This window comes from Mustela nivalis (genome assembly GCF_964662115.1).
Source record: "Mustela nivalis genome assembly, chromosome: 6".
Classification (NCBI taxonomy): domain Eukaryota; kingdom Metazoa; phylum Chordata; class Mammalia; order Carnivora; family Mustelidae; genus Mustela; species Mustela nivalis.
The window spans coordinates 149,576,982-149,598,917 of NC_139025.1; the positions used below are offsets into that span (position 1 = coordinate 149,576,982).

The following is a 21,936-nucleotide window of genomic DNA, read 5'->3' on the forward strand; positions in this document are numbered from 1 at the left end:
AGAGCTTTCCTTCTCCACCTCTCCTTCGTCACCTCCACTGTTCTCAGACAACTGCTACGGGGGTTCTGGCCATTCCGCGTTAGAATTCTCTTTGCCTATTTCTCTCCTTATCTTCCACATCGTAGCACATCTCCCTCTCGTACTAGGTGCTCAAATCCTGTGTTGAATGCTGAATGAGAATGAATTTAGCTGTTCAATACTGAAGGTGATGAAGTGAGCTGAACTGCTTTGAGTGAGGTTCAGGGTCTCACACCGCATTTATCACGTTCCCAAGGGATGTCAGAGGGATACAGAATCCAACTGTTTGCATCCATGGCATCTTTCACAACCTGCTCTGAAACCCAACATTTCGAGATGGCTTTCAAAGTCAGACGTTACTGAACAAGCTTACTACATAAACGGTTTATACGTTATGCAGATGAAACCTAAACAGCCTGACGGGGCCGCTGGAGATCACGGGCTGAGACCATACGGAAGGAGGTGGGCTGGGGGCCAGAAGGTGTCTGTAGGAGCTGTGATGGCTTAGCCGTCCAGGAACAACCAGTCTGATCTCTTTAGAGACGCCAGGAGCCTGCCAGCTCTCACTCCCCGCACGCTGTACGTGCTACACAGTGTTTGTATCTGCTGTGGCCAAAGAGAACCACTCACTCCTCCACCCGCATGACACAGATGCTACAGATGGGAACGTGCTTCCTCATGACAATGTGCAATTATGCCCAGTTCTCCAGCTATAACAATTACCAGGAGAGAACCCCAGGGAAGGAAACAGTCCTGGCCGAGAACACCCTTGCACGCTGGCACACACCGCTAAGTTCTCCCAAGGGTGGCCCCTGGAGTCATGGCCCCTGACCCCTTTCACAGTCCCTCCTAGAACCCATAAGGTGAAAAGCATTTGGTGAGGTAGGACATAAGGCAATCAACAAATGGGATACATTTAAGTAAGAAAATAGCAAGGCTTTATTCTTCTTCTTCTTCTTTTTTTTTTTTTTTTTTTTTAAATAAAGACAGCCCCATTGTCGGCCACAGGGAAAGGATATACACAGTTCCCATGAGTCAGTAAGACTTCCCTGCTTCAGACTGCCATAATGCCAAAACAGATCATAATGTCAAAGAACAAAGAGCAAAGGGAACGGGGTAATGCTTTCATCTTCAAAGCAATAAAATGCAAAATAAGACAACAATTAAATGGACGTAATTAATGCTGGATATTCCCACTGGGGAAAGACCAGGGGACTTTCAATCCATCAATATTTGGATACGATAACAATTCCGTGTCCATTGGGATACGTATTCCGTTAGACTGAGCCACCCTCGCTCCTCTCTCTGGCTCTCCCCTCTCGGGTACAACAGTCTGGATCAGACAAAGCTGCAGCCAGGAGCTTCTGCTTCGGAGTCCACCGACACAAGCAGGGGGCAATGTCTTGGAAGACCAGATAACTGGGCTTTGGTGAGGCACCTACGTGCAGCAGTGTCGCATATGGAAGTTGACAACATACTCAGCATTAGTCCTCTGCACTGAAATAGCAAAAGGCTCAAAAGGGTGAAAGGTGAAGGCAACAAGGCGTCGCACGGTGTGGTTGATGGGGCGGCCCAGTAAGCCTGCCTGGATCTCAAACTTGAGCAGACCAGAGTCCCGGGCATAGAACCTACACAGAAGAAGGAGAGAAAGAGAAGATGGTACAGAGAGTCACGACCATCTTGTAATCTGCACAGCACGAGGACGCGGCAACTCATATAATCCTACCATATCGCCTTTTACATCGGCCCCAGGTTATCAGAAATGCAAAACCACCTTTGTCTGAGCAGCTCGTTTTATGGCCAGGGGGACTATGAATTTTCCTGAGCTGTCCTGAGTCACTGGGTCATCTCTTTCCCAAAATGACCCTCAGTTAAAGCCTTAACTACAGCCACACCTTTTCCAGAAAAACTGCCCCAAGACTGCCTAGGCTAGGGCTAGAAATGAAATGCAAGCCACATGAATACTTTTAAATTTCCAGGTAGGCACATTAAAAAAGGTAAGAAGAGAAAGGCGAAATTAATTTTAGTGATATATTTTTTATTTAACCCAATACTTGTATCCAAAATATTATTATTTCCACCTATAATCCAGGTAAAAAAATATTAATGAGGTATTTCACATTCCTTTTTTTGTTATATTAAGCCTTTGAAATCAGATGTGTGACACATGAGCACGTCTCAGCATGGACTAGTCACATTTTAAGTGCTCAACCACATGTGGTGAGTGGCTATACCCAGGAAAGCGCAGATCTTGGCCCGTGTTTGAGTTTTTCATTTTTAAGAAAAAAATTCTCTTGGAAGGCTCTTTTTCACACACAAAAACAAAATACTAAGTAGTTTTTCATTTTTCAACTAATACTTCCATTCATCCCCACAATTAAAGACATTTTCCCATACACATGATAAACATCTTCGGGTATGGGGAACTAGAGATATTCAGTGGGGCTGGGGCTGAACGAGGTAGGGGAAGTCCTAGAAAATGAAGTGCTCTGAATTACGAAGCTCTATAACTTCCCTTTTGGAAAGCAAACATATGGTAGACATAAAGATATTCATAGCCTCTGACTCAATAATCCCACTCCCACGAATTTGTATCCTCAGAACTTAATTTAAAGGGAGGACATAGTGATATGAATAAAGATGGCAACTCTAGCACAGCTCCAATGTAAAAATGCAAGCCAGAATAAAGGCTCAGTGACGGGACTACTTCAGTCAACTGTGGTACATCTAACTGAGGGAGTGACAGGCCATCATTGGATGGGAACTCTGAGGACTACGGAATAACATCAAGAAACGTTTCTAAAATAAAAGCAGGCTACACAGGACAATGATAACCAGGACTACAACAACATACATGTGAACATGCGTCCTGACAAAGACTAGAATGGAACACACAGTACAGGTGTTCAAGTCATGGCATCTCCTCTTCTAATGCCTTTCATAGCCTCACATTTCTCACTTTAAATTAAAAGTAAGTGAAAAACCCCTCTGGTCAGAGGCAATAGCCATTTCCAAATTGTAACTTAGGTTACTCCCTTTTCAAGTTTTAGAAAAACAAGTCAGAAAGGAGAGGAATGGATCTCATGCTACCTTGACAATATCAAATGAGGCCCATGATAGGCTTTTCTGTGTGAAAACCACATTCACCTCACCCACACAGTCTCCAACACACAAAGAGCTTATAAGGTAAAGTGAGTTGTTTGAGCTTCTAAATCGAACTATCAGTTCACAGGAAATGTACACGAATGAGAAAAATCGTAAGCACTACTCCGGGGATGCACGAGCAGACTCCAAATGTGGGCAATACTACGGGACAATTTCACTGCAAGGAAGGTAAGAGGGAAGCAGAACCTTCAGAATAAAATGGATTTAAGGGAGTAGCAACTAATGCCATGTGTAAACCTTGTTTAGATCCTGATAGGAACAAATGGAACCATAAAAAGAATATTTACAAGACAACGGGAAAATGTGAAAACTAGGTACTTGGTGGTCGTCTTAGGACAGAGTAATGGTATGGAGGATATATTTTTCTAAGTCTTTATCTTTTAGAAATTCATGCTGAAATATATATGAGTAAAAAATGCTATAAAATCTGGGATTTGCTTCAGAAAAATCAAGAGTGGCAGTTTGGTGGGGTGTGGGGGTAGAAAGAGATGACAACATTGACCATGGACCTGATAACTGTTAAAACTGGGTGGCTGGTACGTGCAGGTTCATTATACTCTTCCACATTTTATATGTTTAAAGCTTTCTAGAATTTAAAAAAAAAAAAAATCAACTGGTTTTTGGAACTTGACTACAACTTCCTAAAGGAAATACTATGAGCGATGATTAACTGTTCAGAATGTGTTACACAAGTCTATTTAGCACAGAATGAAGCTGGACAGTGAAACTCTACCTAACACTGCTTCCATGTGAAAAAGGCCTTCCACTCTCCAGCTAAGGGTTCCAGAACACCCCCCCGCTGAAATCCCCCCACGGGTGGTGATGGTACCAGTCCCTCTCCCTAGTATCTAACACAGCACACAAAACACAAGCTCCCCACATGGAGAAAACGGGGCTGGGGGGGGGGGTCTGTGGAGTGGAAGTCTGTGAGGGAAGGACTGGCTTAGTTTTCCAGGTTCTAGCAATAACACAGTAGTCCACATTCTAAAATTTCTCATGTGAGAACGCATGTGTTTCTCCAAAACCTGCCTGTTTCCCAAATTATCTCTGCTATCTTTTCTACTAGGTAACATGAGGGGATAAAATAATTTGAGTGAAATAAAATTAGAAAGTCTCAACTATAAAGACTATTATGAAACGGTATGTGGTTTCCTACCCTGGGTACCTTTAAAGGGGAACAACACTTACCTGAATTGGATGTTTTGATAAGAAGCAAAGAGCAGAACTACTTAATGTATGAGACTAGTACCGACATGATCAAAAGCACTCATCACATTATAAAAACAGCCTGTCCTTCCAAACAACCCATGAGTCCCAGTGGGCATGGTCGCAGTGGAATGAGGTTCAAGGGGAGACAGAGAGAGAGAGAGAGAGAGAAAGAGAGAGAAGGCCATCTTTAGCCGGTGGGCAGTTAGCCACTGGAGCAGTGATCGTGTACCTGATAGGATGATCTCCGCAAGTCTTGGGTCTCTCCATGACAGACACCCACTTGTCATCGTAGCTGAAGAGAGACAAATCGAGGTAGGGGCTCCCGCTGTAAGACTGAGCACTGATAGGGAGCTGACCCAGCAGCCGGCGCACTGCCTCTGTGTGCCCTCCATACTTGGCATTTACAATAGTGTCTTTAAACCTAAAACAAAGCACCAGGGAGGAAGGCTGCATTAGCAGGCACGCAAAGCTGCCTTGGAGCTCAGATCGATAAAACATGTCTAAAAACAACTCATTCTGTAAATAGAAATCCAGATAATGAAGGACGTCAGGACTCCCACACATCACAAGTCTGCCTGGCTACAAACATTCTCAAAAACCAGAAAACAGAACTTGAAGTAAGAACACTGAATCACTTTACAAAAGTTAACACAGACTTTCTAAACAAGTTTCCAATGAGGTAACTATTCTATGACAACACTTCTACTCAAATCTACTTCCCCAAACAGCAGTCTCAGCTTGCATTAAAAAGGAGCTACAGAGAGCAGGGAATGCATGGAGATGAGGAGCCTCTCTCCAACTTCTTGGGATCAGTTGTAAGTCAACTTTCATCAAAACTTTCGAGAAAACACTCATCCCTTGTTTCAAGTCTGGGGGCTCGCTGCCTGTACTCCCACAAAAACATCGGTACCTAAAGAATAGTAACATGGACACAGAGTCACAAATCTCATTTACTTTGAGTAATAGTAACAACGGAGCAATTACTCACAACTGCCAAGAATACTAAATTTAATACCCTTTGACCAAGTATTTCCACTCTTCTAGAAATTTACCCTAAGGAAGCAATCCCACACGCAGAAAAATCTCTGTGCACATTCAATACAGTATTGTTTATGATAATGAAAAAGTGACAGAAAATTAAAAACCTAATGGAAAACTACAATATCCAAGGATTACATGGTTACAGAGGAAATGTTTATCATAATGGTAAGTAAAAGAAACAGGCTACAGTCTGTACCCACAGTATGATTAAAAAAACAAAGAAAAAGGGGCGCCTAGGTGGCTCAATCAGTTAAGCATCTGCCTTTGGCTCAGGGCATGATCTTAAAAAAAAAAAAATTAGGCCTAAAAAAAGACGTAGAAATGTATCTAAATGATAATTGCATTTGTGTGATCATTTTGATTTTTTTTCTTCTTTTTCACTGTCCCATTGTTTCTTAGAAAAAACGTCAACTATCAGTAATGCAGTTTTAAAAATCTCTGTATCAATCTCTGCATATCATATATTTTTTAAAGATTTTATTTATTTGACAGAGAGACAGCGAGAGAGGGAACACGAAAGGGGGGAGTGGGAGAGGGAGAAGCAAGCTTCCTGCTGAGCCAGGAACCCCATGTGGGGATCGATCCCAGGATGCTGGGATCACCACCTGAGCCGAAGGGAGATGCTTAACAACTGAGTCACCCAGGCAGACGCCCCTATCATACGGTTTAAAACTTAAAGGGAAATAATTTTTTTTTTTAAGATTTTATTTATTTATCAGAGAGAGAGAGGGGGAGAGAGAGAGCACAGGCAAAAAAATGGCAGGCAGAGGCAGAGGGAGAAGCAGGCTCCCTGCCGAGCAAGGAGCCCGACGTGGGACTCGATCCCAGGACACTGGGATCATGACCTGAGCCGAAGGCAGCTGCTCAACCAACTGAGCCACCCAGGCGTCCCAAGGGAAATAATTTTTTTTAGTCCAGGGAGAAAATAGAAATGGGATCGGGTTTTTGCCTTCACCATTAACCTGTGATGCTGGAAGGACATCAACAGATCTCAGTTTCCCCCGAAGAAAGCTTAGCTCTCGATACTGCTTTTCTGTTACTCCTCTTGACAGTAATTTTCACAGCCTCAGTGTGAATCACAAAATTAAATCTTGGGCCAAAGAGAACTTCTTTCTTTCCCTTTTGAATGGGCTAAAATCAAAGACTCTGGGCTCTCGGGTTTGCAGCTCCTTTCCAGCCGAGGTCTAGTACTACCTTTCATAATCCACACTCTGCCTTGCCTGGCTCACTGGCTTCAGATGCTGGGGGCTGGCCCACGGCTGCATGACGATCCTAAGTCACAGCCTCCACAACGGTTTCTTGGCTGAAGCAGCTCGTCTTCCCCAGCGGCACCACTGGCTCCACTCTCCGGGCTTTCCACTGACAGTCTTTCCACTGGGACGTCTTCTGGCGTTTAACTCCTGGTTCACTGTCACTCTGCCCAGTTATGCCTCTTCCAGTTCACGGGACTTCTAAATTCACAGAGATTATCCTTCCAGCACTATGGCCTCCTAGGTCCTGAACCTCCAGTACTAGGTCCCACAACCTCTCCTGCACTTAATCAATTCTTCCCCACCTTTTCCTAAACCATCAGTTCCCCCCGAACTACAGTTTCAGACTACTTCCTGTACCATACTTTTGCGGTTTATGTGGAAAATACAATTTCCAGAGGCTTCCTTAGAAAAGGTACATGAGAGGCAATTTTGTTTAAGAACTTTCATGTCTGAAAATGTCTTATTCCAACTTATTGGATATAAAGTTCTAGACTGGAAATCATTTTTTTCACAGAATTCTGGAGGCACGATTTTACTGGCTTCAAGCTTTCAGTGTTATTACTTCTAAGTCCAACACTATTTGATGACTTATTTTTTACCATGTGAAATATATGTTCTTTCTGCAAGTTTTTACCATCTTCTCTTTATCCCCAATGTTCCCAAACCTCATTTTATTTTTTTTTTTTTTAAATCTTTTTTTTTTTTTTTAAAGACTTTATTTATTTATCAGAGAGAGAGAGCAGAGCGAGCGAGCACAGGCAGACAGAATGGCAGGCAGAGGCCGAGAGAGAAGCAGACTCCCTGCCGAGCAAGGAGCCCGATGTGGGACTCGATCCCAGGACGCTGGGATCATGACCTGAGCCGAAGGCAGCTGCTTAACCAACTGAGCCACCCAGGCGTCCCCCAAACCTCATTTTAAAAGATTTATTTATTTGTGAGAGAGAGGGAAAGCGTGAGTGGAGAGGGGCAGAGGGAGAAAGAGAATCCTAACAGGTTCCACATGGAACCCAATGTGGGGCTTGATCCCATAACCCCAAGACCATGACTTGAGCCAAAATCAAGAGTTGGATACCCAAATGACTGAGTTGTCTAGGTGTCCCCGCAATGTTCCAAAATTTTATGATAATATGCCTCGGTATGGGTCTTTTTTTATGAGGCACTTGATGGAGCTAGATAATTATTTATCTGGGGACATAAGCCATGTTTTGCAGCACTTGCCAATTTCTGTGCTGTAAATCCTCCTGCTGTAAAAGGTACTTCTAGGTAACTTTTAGATCAACTTCAAGGTACCAAGGTGGCACTGCTGAATGTGGAGCTGTCGCAAGATGAGCAGTAGCACATCACCAGGTAATACTTTCATCATGCAGATAAAACAGATACAAATACACTCAAAAACGTAAGTAGTAAAATAACTACAAAATATTTTTAAATTAAAGACAAGATTTTTTAGAAAGATTTTATTTGAGAGAGAGCAAAAGAGAAAGAACATGAGCAGGGGAGGAAAAGAGGGAAAGGGAGAAGCAGACTCCCCACTGAGCAGGGCACCCGACATGGGGCTCAATTATAGGACTCCAGGATCATGACCTGAGCCAAAGGCAGATGCTTAACCGAATGAGCCACGCAGGCACCCCCAAAATAATTAGTTTTCAATAATGACCACATTTAGCAATAGCTTGCAAAAATTCCTGAAAGCTTAACAAACAGACTCTCATGAGCCAGCCTGAGCCAGTCCTAGCACACCACTGAAAGGTCCTGCAAATTTCGAAATTGATGTTCTTCAGGCCTGGAAAACTATATTTACATTATTTCCTTCCTATCATTTTCTCTACTGCGCCTTGTGGAAATAACCAGATATTGGATGTCCTCGGCAAATTCTCTTAATTTCTTTTCTTCATTTCTCTCCCATTTTCCTATTTTTTATCAGTTTACTCTATTTTTTTTGGAGAATTCCTCAACTCTTCCTAACAAAATTTAAGTTTCTGTTCTAGGAATGTTTCTTTTTTATAGCATCAATTATTTCAGTGATTGCAGTGTTACTCCTTTATTCTTTCTACTGTTTGTTTTATTTTGGTCTCTTTCAAAATAAAGATTTTCCTTAAGTAACTCACGAACCTTGGTGTCCCATTTTACTTGAACATTCATCTAACCTATAATAGATCCACATTCATTTATTTTTACTAAAAGATGACTGGAGACTATAAAATTGATCATTTTAGAGCCCTGTGTTCACAAGAAATAAAAAATAATTCCAACTTATATAAACATTATATTTTCAATATAATGACAAGATGCTTAATGAAATGTTACATTATGATACAGTTCTGTGGGGGAGATAAAACAGATATATGAATTTGAACATAAAAAGAAACAATGTAGGGGCACCTGGGTGGCTCAGTGGGTTGAGCCTCTGCTATTGGCTCAGGTCATGAACTCAGAGTCCTGGGATCGAGCCCCGCATCAGGCTCTGCTCCTCGGGGAGCCTGCTTCCCCACCCCTCTCTCTCTGCCTGCCTCTCTGCCTACTTGTGATCTCTGTCAAATAAATAAAGTCTTTAAAAAAAAACAAAAAAGAGGAAACAATGTAAAATTTCAAAAAGTACTGGTATAATCTGCTCCCTCTTTTATATCAAATACTGAATACCAAACTACTATGGCATCTGGATTCCCCAGGTTATGTTTAAAAGCATTGAGTTGGGGCACTTGGGTGGCTCAGTGAGTTAAGCATCTGCCTTCAACTCAGGTCATGATCCCAGGGTCCTGGGATGGAACCTTGCATCTGCCTCCTTGCCCAGCAGGAAGCATACTTTTCCCTCCTCCCTCTGCCTGCCTCTTCCCCTGCTGTGCTCATGCTTTCTCTGTCAAATGAATAAATAAAACTTTTAATTAATTAATTAAAACAATTAATTAAAATAAAAGTGCTGGGTTATACATCATCAACTTATGCAATGTTATATGCCAGTTTGAGAGAGAGAGATCATGACCCACAGTGACGGCAGACACTGAACCGACTGAGCCACCCAGGTAGTGATATATAATTCTCAATATAATTGGCTAGGGAAAAAAGACCTGTAATAATTTTATCTTAAAAACCAATTTTTTTAAAAAAAGATTTTATTTATTTATTTGACAGAGAAAGACATAGCAAGAGAGAGAACACAAGCAGGGGGAGTGGGAGAGGGAGAAGCAGGTTTCCCGTGGAGCAGGGAGCCCGATGTGGGGCTCGATCCCAGGACTCCAGGATCATGACCTGAGCCAAAGGCAGACACTTAACAACTAAGCCACCCGGCGCCCCTAAAAACCAATATTAAATATACACTGAAAATTGCATTTTCTGCAATTATTACAACTTACCAGCAAAAGAATTTTAAGATCAACTAAAAAATTGAAGCATGAGGGTATCTGCTGTTGTCAAAATCTTCCAGTGGTATGATACAAAACTCCGAGGATCACAATGCTGGAACTCTGCCTTTCTTTTCAACTTTTATTTTCTCCTCCTGAGACTTCCTACAATTCACTTAATTCTAGATGCATTCTGAAAGAACTCTCAAAAAACAGCTTCCTCTAATTACTGGGTGAGTTCATTCCTTCAACAAACACCTAATAAGCAGGTACAGCAGTGAATGTAACAGACTAAAATCCCTACCCTCATGGGAGTTTACCTTCCAGTGACTTTTATACTTTCTCTCAGCCAGCTGTACCCAACTTTGTAATCAGTTGATAATGATCTGCCTGATTTTAAAGCTCACTTAAAAGAAAATTCAGGGATGCCTGGGTGGCTCAGTCAGTTCAGTGTCCGCTGTCGCCACCGGTCATGAACTCAAGAGTTCTGAGATCGAGTCCTGGTTCAGGCTCCTGCTTGGTGGGGAGACTGCTTCTCCCTCTCTGCCTCCTCTGCCTGCTCTGCCCTGCCACTTCCCCTGCTTTGCTCTCTCTCTGACAAATAAATAGATAAAATCTTTTTTAAAAGCTAGAAGGAAAAAAGTCAGTGGCATCTTGGTTTTGGCTCAGGTCCTGATCTCAGGGTTGTGGGGTCCAGCCCCTCACTGGGCTCCACACTCAGTGTAAAGTCTGCTTAAGAGTCTCTCTCCCTTTGCCCCTCCACCACACTCAAATTAAATAAATCTTTAAAAAAATAATAAAAAAAAAAAGAAGAAAATACACTCCAAGATGAAAAAAGCGAATTCTGATCCAGGTCCTGCCTCCAAAAATCCTTCTATACTGAAAAGAAATGCTTGTAAGGCGGAAAGTTTGTGTGAACCAGAGAAAAAGGAAAAGGCAAGTAACTTGTCTGAAAACCAATATCCATCTATTTCTAACTGAGTACTACCCTTTTATATAAAGATGAGGCCACTACATTAGTGTATTTTTGTTCATTTTTTCCAGCGGCAGTTAATGCTTACTCTGAGTCATCTGTTCACTCTGGTCTGACCTATCTTGAAACCTAAAGCAGATATTTTCCCTAACTGTCTAGAGTTGGGGGAGCAATTTAGTATGTGGTGTCCAATAAGGCACTGACTGACTAGAGTAGGATTCAGCTTGGGCCAACGGCCCAAGGTAACCATTCATTTCACAATAATGTACTCAGATAATTACATTTGAAACTGGTTCACGGGAAGACCTGGCTGATGGGGGGTATTAATTTAGGGTGAGCCAGCTGTTGGTGGAGGGACTCTAAGTATGAGTATCTGAAGGTCTCTTCTTTGGGTTGGTCAGTTTCCCAAGGAAAAAAATCTCGAACATCCTCCCTGAGGAGTATAAGCCTGGCTGTCTAGTCTGATAAAGGGGACAGGAATCTCACTTTCAGTTCTGTTGGTTTTCACTTAATTCTTGTTTTTATCATGACGAATCTCATCCCTACCTCCACTGTGCCTCATGAACATGAAACCAGAGCCTACATGGTTCAGTTTCTCCAGTGAATAAAGCTCCAGCCTTCTGATGTGGTGGTGAAGAGACAGGCTTAGAGAAGGGGGCTAGAGGGCCTGGTTACTTCTTTCCAGACCCTCACCCAATCCTCCTATTGAAGCCTACCCATCAGAGGTATCTTCAGACGTACCTAGGACTTCCAATTCCCTAACCCCTTCCAGATTTCTCTGGCAAGGCAAGTTGTTTCTTGATGGCTGAGCTCTTTAGTCTTAAGCTTTTGTTCTCTGAAGTGTGCCAAGTTGGTGTCAAGTTACTGGTGATCAATTAGCTTCTCAGCTCCCAGCACCGATTCAGATCTCTCTCCCATTGATAATCATCTCCTGTCTCCAGTGCCTTTCCTCTCCCATTTTCTTTGGCTCTTGTGATATCTATACCTCTTCCTCCTTTATTGTCATTTTGGTAGGGTGACAGGATGGAGCAGAGATAAATGCACGTGTTCAACACATCATGTTTAACCAAAAGTTCTACAATTATTTCCCTGGTCATTCACTCAAAAAATACTTAAATGCTTGACAGTACATCATGAGCATACAGCAATAAATAATAAAGACGCGGTCTCTCTTTCTGCAGCTCTCACAGCTCTCCTTCCTCTAGGACGAATCAGAGATAACGCACAAGTAATTCCACAGGTGCTGACAGACAAGACAGAAGTTCAGGATGACCCGAGGGGTTACAACAGGCAGACCAAACCAAAGCGAGAAGGGCACAGAGAATACAGGAACGGTTTTTGGAGGAAATGACTACTGGCCTAACACCGGTGAATTGGCTAAAGAAAAATTAACGCCAGTTAAGCCTGGTGGAAGAGCTTACCGGCGCTGGATCTGCCTTGCAAAATTGTTGCTGGAAGCTGAGCAGGGAAACTGGACTTCACTATGGAGGGTAGCATTACGGAAGAGGTCACAGAAGTTCTCAAAGAGCTCTAGAAGCTCATCTGATGTATTCTCAAACACGGCAATCACCTCTGTTGTCACCATATTGTATACCACGAAGAAAGATGCCTGCAGAAGAACAGAGAGACCCATGAGCCAGCTGGATATACTGCCATGCCTTGGAAGCTTACCACTGGGTTGAAAATTCCAACAAGTACAACAAGCAAACACTTCTGCTCCCACACTAGCTTAAAACATGGCTCCAGGTGGTTCTGGGAGAGGAGGAAGCCTCGATGCACTTCATCAATCAAGGGCCATCAGTCATGGCCAATACTGCAGGGTCTCCCACCACAGCTGTGCTGTTAGGATTACTGAGCTAGCCTGTGTGTATGTGTAGAAAGGTTTCCAATCTTCCACTTCGGACTCTGCAAATTCAACACTTTTTCTTCCTAGTATTTATTCCTGACTTGTTCCCTAACCCAACCTGAAATAAAAAGCACTTTTTTAAAATGCCAGATTTAATTTTCCTCCCTGCTGAGAAAGTGATTGGTAGCTGTAGCCGCCTGTTGACAAATTATTTTCTCTTGTATATGTACAGTTGAAAGTTCAATATAGGGACATTTATTTTTCCTCTTAAGATTTCTATCATGCAGAGAGACACCTGAAGTACACTGTGTCCTAAAACTGCCCAGGCAAGTTGCAACCAAGCAGGGAACTGCTGCTGAACAAATGAAAAATCAGGGAGGCATTTTCCTTTTCTTTCTTCGTAAATATTCTTTCGGCCAAGAGCATTTGGAAGATACATTCGAGATTTGTAGCAATTAAGATCAGAGGGGGGAACTGAAAAGCATTCAAATACCGTAGGTGGCAGAGTCACTACTTTCTCTGCCTTGGCCCCCGGGCAACCAGCCCTCTACATCACCAGTGCTGTGCCCTGCCTAACAAGAAAGCTGCAGGAATCCCTGGTTTTTGTCCCAATGAATGTGGCAATGTGAACCAATCTGCAAGCTTTCAACAGGACTCCAGAAGTTTTCAGAACGTTAGGATTAGTACTTCCCCCTCCTACAACGGAGTTAAAGTCATCAGTTCCTGGAGCCACATGGCCCACCTGTTTTACTACTCATCAGTCCTTCCCAGAGCTTTCATTACATGACTTTTGCAGTCACCTGGAAATTAAATATGGCTGGAAATTAAAGAGGCTGCAGAATAAGACTCATAATATTAGCAAGGCTTTGTGTGTAGATGCACTTTTTCTCATTAACCTTATTGGAACCTATCATATTAAAGTGGGGAATGGGGCGGGAGGACAACTGGGGCAAACTGGGTTTAAAGTTACAAGCTCTGTAAGCAAAACAGTGAGCACCAGTACTGCGTCTAGCCACAATTTATGAGAACTACCAGAAATAAGTGGGTCATGTTTTAGCAAAGGGAAGAAGGATAATCTCAAATGTGGCTATCAGAGACAATTTATTCCCTCCAAATGACAAAGGTAATTATAGCTCAAACCTAAATAAAAGATTGACTCATGCCCTTTCTATAGACCTGGACAACATTTTGACCCTATCAGGGCTCCACCAGGATGCACCATAATTACGTGAATATAAAATTATACAAACGTTACTAGCCTTTCCTCCGGGGCAGACTGGGAAATACAGAAGGGGACAGAAGTCAAGGGTGTCACTGCCAATCTTCTATGACACATAAGATGGACTAGACTCTCATATGTAATGGCTCAATGGGCAATTTCGTCATTAACAGGAAAGAAAATAACCCAGAAAATCTAATCTCCAACCATATTATTCCCACCACCCACCTTTTTTAGAATATACAACCTATGATTCGGAAGAAAGATACTGGAAAGCCTTTTACTGTGGACGGCTGGTAAGGTCTTAGGAACAGTCTCCTGCACAGTCTCTCTTAGAACCAAATGCAAGTCAGTGAGAGATACAAGACAGCCTTCTTTGTAGCTGACTGGTTTGCTCTCGATTCTGAATCCCCAAACTCCTATCTAAGGAGACATTCTGGAAACAGGAGAACAGGGGGCAAGAGTAGAGAAAGGTAGGTCTCTTACTCGACCAACACTAAAGTGGAGAGCTTCTCAAAGAGAAATGCCCCAAAACAGCCTGAATTTCAACATGGTGTTCCAACCCAAGAGTCTTATGAGCTTTCTGTGCCCTTAACACCACTTGATTCCCATTTGTGGAACAGCTCTCTCCTCTCCAAGATCTTTTATCCAAACTGAAATACCCTAGGATCTGCAGTCCTGATGATTCACTTGGGAGATCAGAAGTATGGGCTTTCTTTTAATCTTTTCACTGCTCTACAGCCTAGGGTCCAGCACATGGGCAAGGTCAGTGTAAAGTCATAAAACTTAACTGCCAGATGAACTTACTTATTAGTTACCTCCTAAGGATTCTATGAAGAAGTATAATGAAATTAACCACTTAAGCAGGGAAGGCCAAATTTTTAGAAAATTTTTTGGCAGGGGTGGCACCTGGATGACTCAGTCAATAAGCGTCTGCCTTCAGCTCAGGTCATGATCCCAGAGTCCTGGGATCAAGTCCTGCATCAGGCTCCCTGCTCAGTGGAGAGCCTGCTTCTCCCTCTCCCACTCCCCTTCTTGTGTTCCCTCTCTCGCTGTGTCTCTCTCTGTCAAATAAATAAATACAATCTTTAAAAAAAAAGAAAAAGAAAAATTTTTTGGTATGGTGGGCTCATTCTCATTCCTAGAACTAAAGCAGACCAACTAGCACAGTATCACAAAGTCAAGGCCGGATTACCCACTTTGGCCAGATTAGTCCAAACTTTGACTTTGTAGCACTTGGGCTTCTTTCTCAAGAGAAGTGAAAATGCTCTGCAGGATAATTAGGGTACTAATCATGGAGCTGACCACTCTCGTGTCAATGACTTGAGATCTGGCTCCCATTTGTCCAAATACATACAGGTGGCCAGAGAAAATTGGAGCTATTTTAAGACTGAGGCCTAGGCTACCAAAAATTCAAGAGCATGGAAAATGGGAATTCCTGAGAGGCTGGCCATAGGCAAAAGAGAGAAACCTTCCCACTTTCCCGAGGGGCTGGAGGCAATAAAGGGCCTGAGAGCACTTCACACCTGTGATGGGTCTGTGACCCGCAGGGTTACCACGTCCTCACTGGTGTACTTGATAAACAGATGGTTTTCATCCAGAAGCTGCATTTTCCACATGCGCAGCTGCCGCAGCTGGTCAAAATATTGGAAGAAGCGCCTCTTGGCCATCGCGCTCCCATCCTGCTCTGCCCGGCGCCACAGGTACACGAGCAGCCGGTGTTTCAGCGAGTTGATGAAAGGGTCTCTGAAAGGATTGGCCATGCCCGTCTGACTGTCCCGCTGCACCTCCGGGAAAACGGCCGACACCGTGAGAAGGTCATCCTCGTAGCAGAAGCGGCCGATGGTCCTCACATCAATGAAAGTGCCTTCAGGAGTCACCTGGAAGACGTGGATTGTCTGCTGCTGCACCGACAAGATGGCCAGGATGTTTTTGTACAAGTACAGCCCTTGGTTGTGTGACAGGACCACCTTGTCACACTTGAAGGTGCGGGTGTCGCACAGGCGGCCCGTGTGAAGGTCGATGATGTGAAGGGAATAGTCCTCCAGGGGGGACCGGGGGTTAGGGGTCACGGATTCACTATTCCGGTAAACCTCGTAAAAAGGGGGGTGCGGCTCATCCGGGAGGTAGGCAGCTGAGCCCACGATGACACAGCGGCAGTCGTCGGTGAAGAGGCTGCACTCCCGGTTCAGGTGCTCCCCGTTGGCGGCCACGTTGGTAATATGCAGCAGGACAAAAAAACGTTCAAAGAGCCGGCCGCGGATGTTGACTGACCGCTGGTCATTGCCATTGGACAGGATCTCCCCCTCAGAGCCCTGCAGTAAGTCCTCAGCTGCCTGGCAGCCCTGGTACTCATAGATCTCAAGAGAGGTCTGGTCTGAGGAGAAAGCAATAAAGTAGCGCCCATCAGGCGAGAATTTACGCAAGAAACACGGAGGCTTTTCAACATTGACGACCGTGAAGTTGGGGAAGACATTCTGGTGGAACACTCGGACCTGATGCCAGTGGGTGCCTGCCTTGCCTGAGCTGATTCGCCGCCGTTCCAAGCGGTGAATGACATTTTGGTTCTGGATTCTTCGAGGTTTGATGGTGGAAACATGATGATCCATTATCACATCTCTGCATGGAAAAGTGAAGAAGTCAAGAAAGCAAAACAAAATTGACCCAAACATAAATATCCAGAAGTCAAAGCGATTTTCCTCCTGATAGCCGCGACCTAAGAGCTCGCAGGGTGCCAGCGATCAGCACTTCTCCTTCTCAGATCGCAGTCAGAAAACAGTCCTGAGATTTCGGATTCTAAAAACAGGTTTGAAGGAAGGACCCCTAATTCACTAGGAACACCTTCAAAGCACTCTTAGCTGTTGGGAATATTCAACAGAATAAACACAGAAATACATCAAATTTGTTCAGTGTAAGAGTAACATCTCGTGCACGTTCATTAAAGAAATGTATTTACTAGCCCTTAAGATGTCCATACTACCTGGGGCACCTGCGTGGCTCATTTAGTTAAGTGGTTGCCTTCAGCTCAGGTCACAATCTCAGGGTGCTGCAGTCGACCCCACATTGGGCTCTCTGCTCAGTCAGCAGTGAATCTGCTTCTCCCTCTCTCCCCTCTGTGATCTCTCTCACCTACTCTCTCAAATAAATAAATAAAATCTTAAAAAAGCGGGGGGGATGTTCATACTACCTAAAGCAATCTATAAACTCAATGCAATCCCTAACAAAATCCCAACGGTGGTTTTTGAAAAAAAAATAGAAAAATTTATCCTAAAATGCACATGTAAACTCAAGGAACCCCAAAGAGCCAAAATAATTTTGCAAAAGAACAAAGTTGGAAGACTCAGTCTTCCAGATTTCAAAACACATTACAAAGCCAAAGTAATTAAAAAAAAAATTGTGGTACTGGCATAAAAACAAATATACCAATGGAATAGAGTAGAGAATCCAGAAACAAACCCTCACAGATGTAAACCCAAGATTCAGGAAGTTCAGAGAACCCCAAATGCGATAAACCCAAAGAAATCCATGCCCAGACACACTATAGTCAAACTTAAAAACTAAAACACAAAGTAGAAATCTTAGAAGCAACCAGGTAGATGAGGTATATTACCTTGAGGGGAACAATTCAAATGTCTGAATTTCTTGAGAAACTATGGAGACCAGAAGGAAGCAGAACAACGGTTTTTTCAACTGTTGCCTCTGGGTCAACAATCAAATCTCAGCTAAAAATCAACTCTTCAGATTTTTCCCTATCTTCCCATTCATATCAACTCTCCTTCTACCCTATTTTACTTCCTTTAGCCCTCATCATGTTTTGAAATTATCTCAATTACCCTACAAGTACCTGTCAGCACACACCAGCCCCAGGGGCCCTGCCCAACTCTAGGTGAATCCCACCACCTGGGGCAGTACCTGAGGCACAGCAAGGGCTCAGCAACATGGTAAATGAATGAATGGAGCAACATTCCAACAGGTGCCTCGAAGGATCAAGAATTCACTAGGCAAAGTAAAAGAGGAGCACTTCAGAAAGAAGGAAGCTGTACTATCATACTTTGAAGACTACATATACTTTTAAAGTATTATTTGAACTTACTCAGAGTTGTTTTTTTTTCTTTTATTAGGAAATAATTATCGTGAAGAAAATACTAATGCAGGAGAGTAAGATGAAGCCAGATGTACAGAGAAATGCGTACCATGTAGACTTGAATAACTGCCAAGCTTCTAATTTGGCCTTGATTTTTCCAAGCAAAGCAAAAAGGAAAAACCAATCAGTTACAGAATGTGCACAGCCAATAAGATAGAAACTTAACAGAGGCCTGGAAGAAGCACAGCTCTTCCCGGCACAGGAGTTTAAAAGCAATCCCTCTCCTAAGTTTTCTCAAAGGACCTAGGCATGATAGAGTGAGCAATGTTCTCCATACCCGAACAACAAATCCTGAATTTCACACAGCTACTCCTTGTTAAAAGTGACATTGTTGCTGTGGCTATTGTAATACAGCCTAAAAAACACACTATTAAGGTTTAAGCATTTCAAAATACCAAACAGCATACAAAACTGCCTCACTCAATCCCTACCAAGGGTAACCCTGCCAACCTAAGATGAGGGCTGGAGTCAGGGTGACCGGAATGGGAAGACAAAAGCAGATAAGGCCCAGGCACGGGAGGACTAGGCACAAGACACCATCTAGCAAACAAACTGCTGAGTGGGATCAAGTATACTACAGCCGTTCAACTTAGAAAGAGCCACTGATCATACTAAGCAAAATAGATCCTTAATTCTAAGAAAACTGATGCACACTTTGTATAGCCCAATCTTAAATTCTCTGATTTGTCTTCTTAAGGGAAAGACACCAGGGGCACCTGGGTGGCTCAGTTGGTTAAGCGACTGCCTTCGGCTCAGGTCATGATCCCAGAGTCCCAGGATCAAGTCCCCTATCGGGCTTCCAGCTCCATGGGGAGTCTGCTTCTCCCTCTGACCTCCTCCTCCTGTCTCGTGATCTCTCTCTCTCTCAAATAAATAAGTAAAATCTTAAAAAAAAAAAAAAAAAAAAAAAGGCAAAGACACCAGAAACTGGTATGAAAGGTGTGAGGGGGTAGGCTAAGTGGAGTTGAGGACCTGTTAACTTCAGCTCCAAATTACACAGAAAATCCTCACTGAATTTCCCACTACTTCTCTCAGCATGCACGCTCTCTCTCCCTCTCCCTCCACACACACTCTATTTCATATCACACAACTGTGATTTTTAGAGATATGGTGAAGTTATTTAAGGCTTTTTCAACTTCTTCTCTTATTGTTCTGATTAAAAAAATAATACAGGCTCATAAAAATTCAAACACTGTAGAAAAAGTATGAAATGAAACTCCCTTTAGGGTGCCTAGGTGGCTCAGTCAGTCAAGCTCCTACCTTTGGCTCAGGTCATAATCCTGGGGTCCTGAGATCGAGCCCCTTTTCGGGCTCCCTGCTCAGTGGGGGAGTCTGCTTCCCCCCCTGCCTCTCCACCTCGCTTGTGCTCTCTCTCTTATTCTCTCTCTCTCCAAAATTATTTCCAGAAAGAAAGAAAGAAAGTCAGTCCCTTCTAGTCAGGGTGAGAACTATTATAAAAAGAGTCAGAGTAACTGGTGTTATTTCCCCAAAAGCTGGCCCTCTCCCAGCTCCCCTAGACCAGTGAATGGCCCAGTTACTCTCCCACTTCTCGGGAACCAGACACCTGACGTCTTCCTTGACACCTCTTTCCCTCGGCCCCCTGATCAGTCATCAAACTCTGGAAGTTTTCTCTCCTACTAAATAGCCCTCTCATCTTCCACTTACCTCTATCACAACGTGCCATACCCTTATCCCAACTTTTATAATTTCACGCCTGCGACACCGCATCAGCTTCCTACCTAAGCCCACTCCTTGCAACAGCCAATGGATCTTTCCAAAAATGCTTTTGTGACCACACCCTTTCCACTACGGATTAAAAACAGGAAAGCATCTTCCCACTGCTCTTTATGATCAGAATCAAAATTTTTTAACACGACAGTCAGGTGCTCAAAGGTCTCAGCTCTGCCTCTCCAACCCCATCAGTTCCCACTAACTCCAACCACTTCTTCAACGGGGATCCCACCTCCTGCCTCGGAAGCTTGGCACCTGCTATTAACTGAAATCTAAAAAAGCTCTTCTGCTCCCTTTGCTAACTCCGATTTCAGACATCAACCTAATTATCTCCTCCTCAGAGAAGTCTTCAAATACCAACTAAAGAGCCACATCTCGCCTTCACAACACTGGTCATCCTTCAACTCTGTCTCTGCACTTCACTCCTACCTGGGGCACTAAGGATGAGCTCCTGACCAGTACACATATTCTGCCCACCCCATCACCCTCCTGGACACATCTTAAGCCTCCTTTCCTGTACGTTGGACCAGCCTCACGCCAAGTTCTTTGCCAACTCAGACATCCACAGGAGCTGTTCCCTCTGCCTAGGACGTCTTTCCCCGGGGCCCTTGCATAGTTTCTCAAGTTGCAGCCCAAGTGTCATCTCCTCTCTGATCTTTCTCTCTACAGCAGGCCTCCCCATTACTTCTCCGTCTTCTCCATAGTAGCGGCCACAATGCGCGCACCTGCCTCTACCTGCACGGCTGTGTGCTTAATGACGGGCTCCCCACTACACCGTACTCCCTAGACGGGAAGCAACCAGGTATGCTTCGGTCACCTCAGTGTTCTCAGTGCCCAGCAAGGGGACTGGCCCCTCGTACGTCTTCGGTACGTTATTTATGAATGAAAGAAGCAAGCCTGGCTGAATGGGGCCACTCGCTCCTCGTGTGGCACTAGGAGTCCTTTTCCCCTTGCTGCCTCTCAGCTTCCCACAAGGGCTGGCGCACACACCCCTCAAGTCGCCGTGACGGCTTCCAAAGCGGTAAGGGGATACCAAGGGGCGGGCACACACCCCCAAGGGGGCGCCCCCGGAAAGAGAAGCCCGGGGCGGGGCCTCCATGGGAAGGGACCGCTCAGGGAGGGCGGGAGCCACGGGGCCTCGGCGTATTGCGGGGAGTGGGCCGCCCCACAGCGGGAACGCGGGAAGGCCTGACGGGTTTGGAAGCTGGGCCAAGAAAGGAGAAGTCCTCACCTGTACGGTCCTCGTTCAAAGGGCCGGGGAGAACTCCCCGGCCTGCTCGGCACGCGCCTCCCCCAGCCCCGCCCCCGCCATGCCTCCGGCCCCGGCCCTCGCGGCTGTGAGCCCCCGCTTCCGCTTGCCACCGGAAGTGCGGTGCAGCGAGAAGGTGTGGGGAGAGCGCGGCGGCGTCAGCGCACACTGAGAGTGTTCCAGCGCACCCTGGTGTCCGGAGGGGGAATCGAAGCCGCAGGAGCCCAGTAGCTGGGAGGGAAAAAATTAACCTAGAGCCCTAACGTGGGCATGTCAGTGATCTCTTAAGGTAATGCCGCTGAGCCTGCTGGACACGTTTGCAAAAACAGAGATAAAAATTGTTTCACCTCTTGATTAGATGCGCCCTTCCATCGGCGGGGGATCGATCCGCCCTGTGTTGTCCGCTCCTGCGCAGTGAGCCCTTGGACCACCAGAATGTACCCCGCCCCCGCCCCGAACATTCTGCCCAATACAGTTGCTGGCCCATAGTGGAAGTGCAGAAAAGCTTCTTGGGTTAACCTAGTCCTATAACCTTTACCGTCTGCCTCCTTCAGATCATTCAGTTCTCAACGCATGTGACTGCTTCGGATTGTTCTCATTCCACTGCCACTTCATGCTACTTTTTGTTTTTTGGTTTTGTTTTTTTTTAAGATTTTATCTATCTACTTGTCAGAGAGCGAGACAGAGAACACAGCAGGGGGAGCAGCAGGTAGAAGGAGAAGCAGGCTTCCTGCTGAGCAAGGGAGCCCA

General features: G+C 44.5%; 1 protein-coding gene across 2 annotated transcripts; it reads right to left on the reverse strand.

Moving 5' to 3' along the window:
* Window positions 1-933: 933 nt before the first annotated feature.
* On the reverse strand, window positions 934-21,281 carry DET1 (DET1 partner of COP1 E3 ubiquitin ligase). Of its 2 annotated transcripts, XR_014312696.1 has the most exons (6): window positions 21,169-21,267; window positions 15,589-16,681; window positions 12,419-12,606; window positions 6,654-6,792; window positions 4,622-4,813; window positions 934-1,646 (listed from the first exon to the last, which is right to left on the reverse strand). XR_014312696.1 is itself a non-coding variant. In XM_082734222.1 (5 exons), exons 2-5 carry the CDS (start codon window positions 16,669-16,671, stop codon window positions 1,457-1,459), a joined length of 1,653 nt encoding a protein of 550 aa, XP_082590348.1. In that variant the 5' UTR covers window positions 16,672-16,681; window positions 21,169-21,281; the 3' UTR covers window positions 934-1,456. The 2 variants fall into 2 exon arrangements, 1 of the variants encoding a protein (XP_082590348.1); XM_082734222.1 differs by lacking the exon at window positions 6,654-6,792 and having other exon boundaries at window positions 21,169-21,281.
* Between the last annotated feature and the right edge of the window lie 655 nt (window positions 21,282-21,936).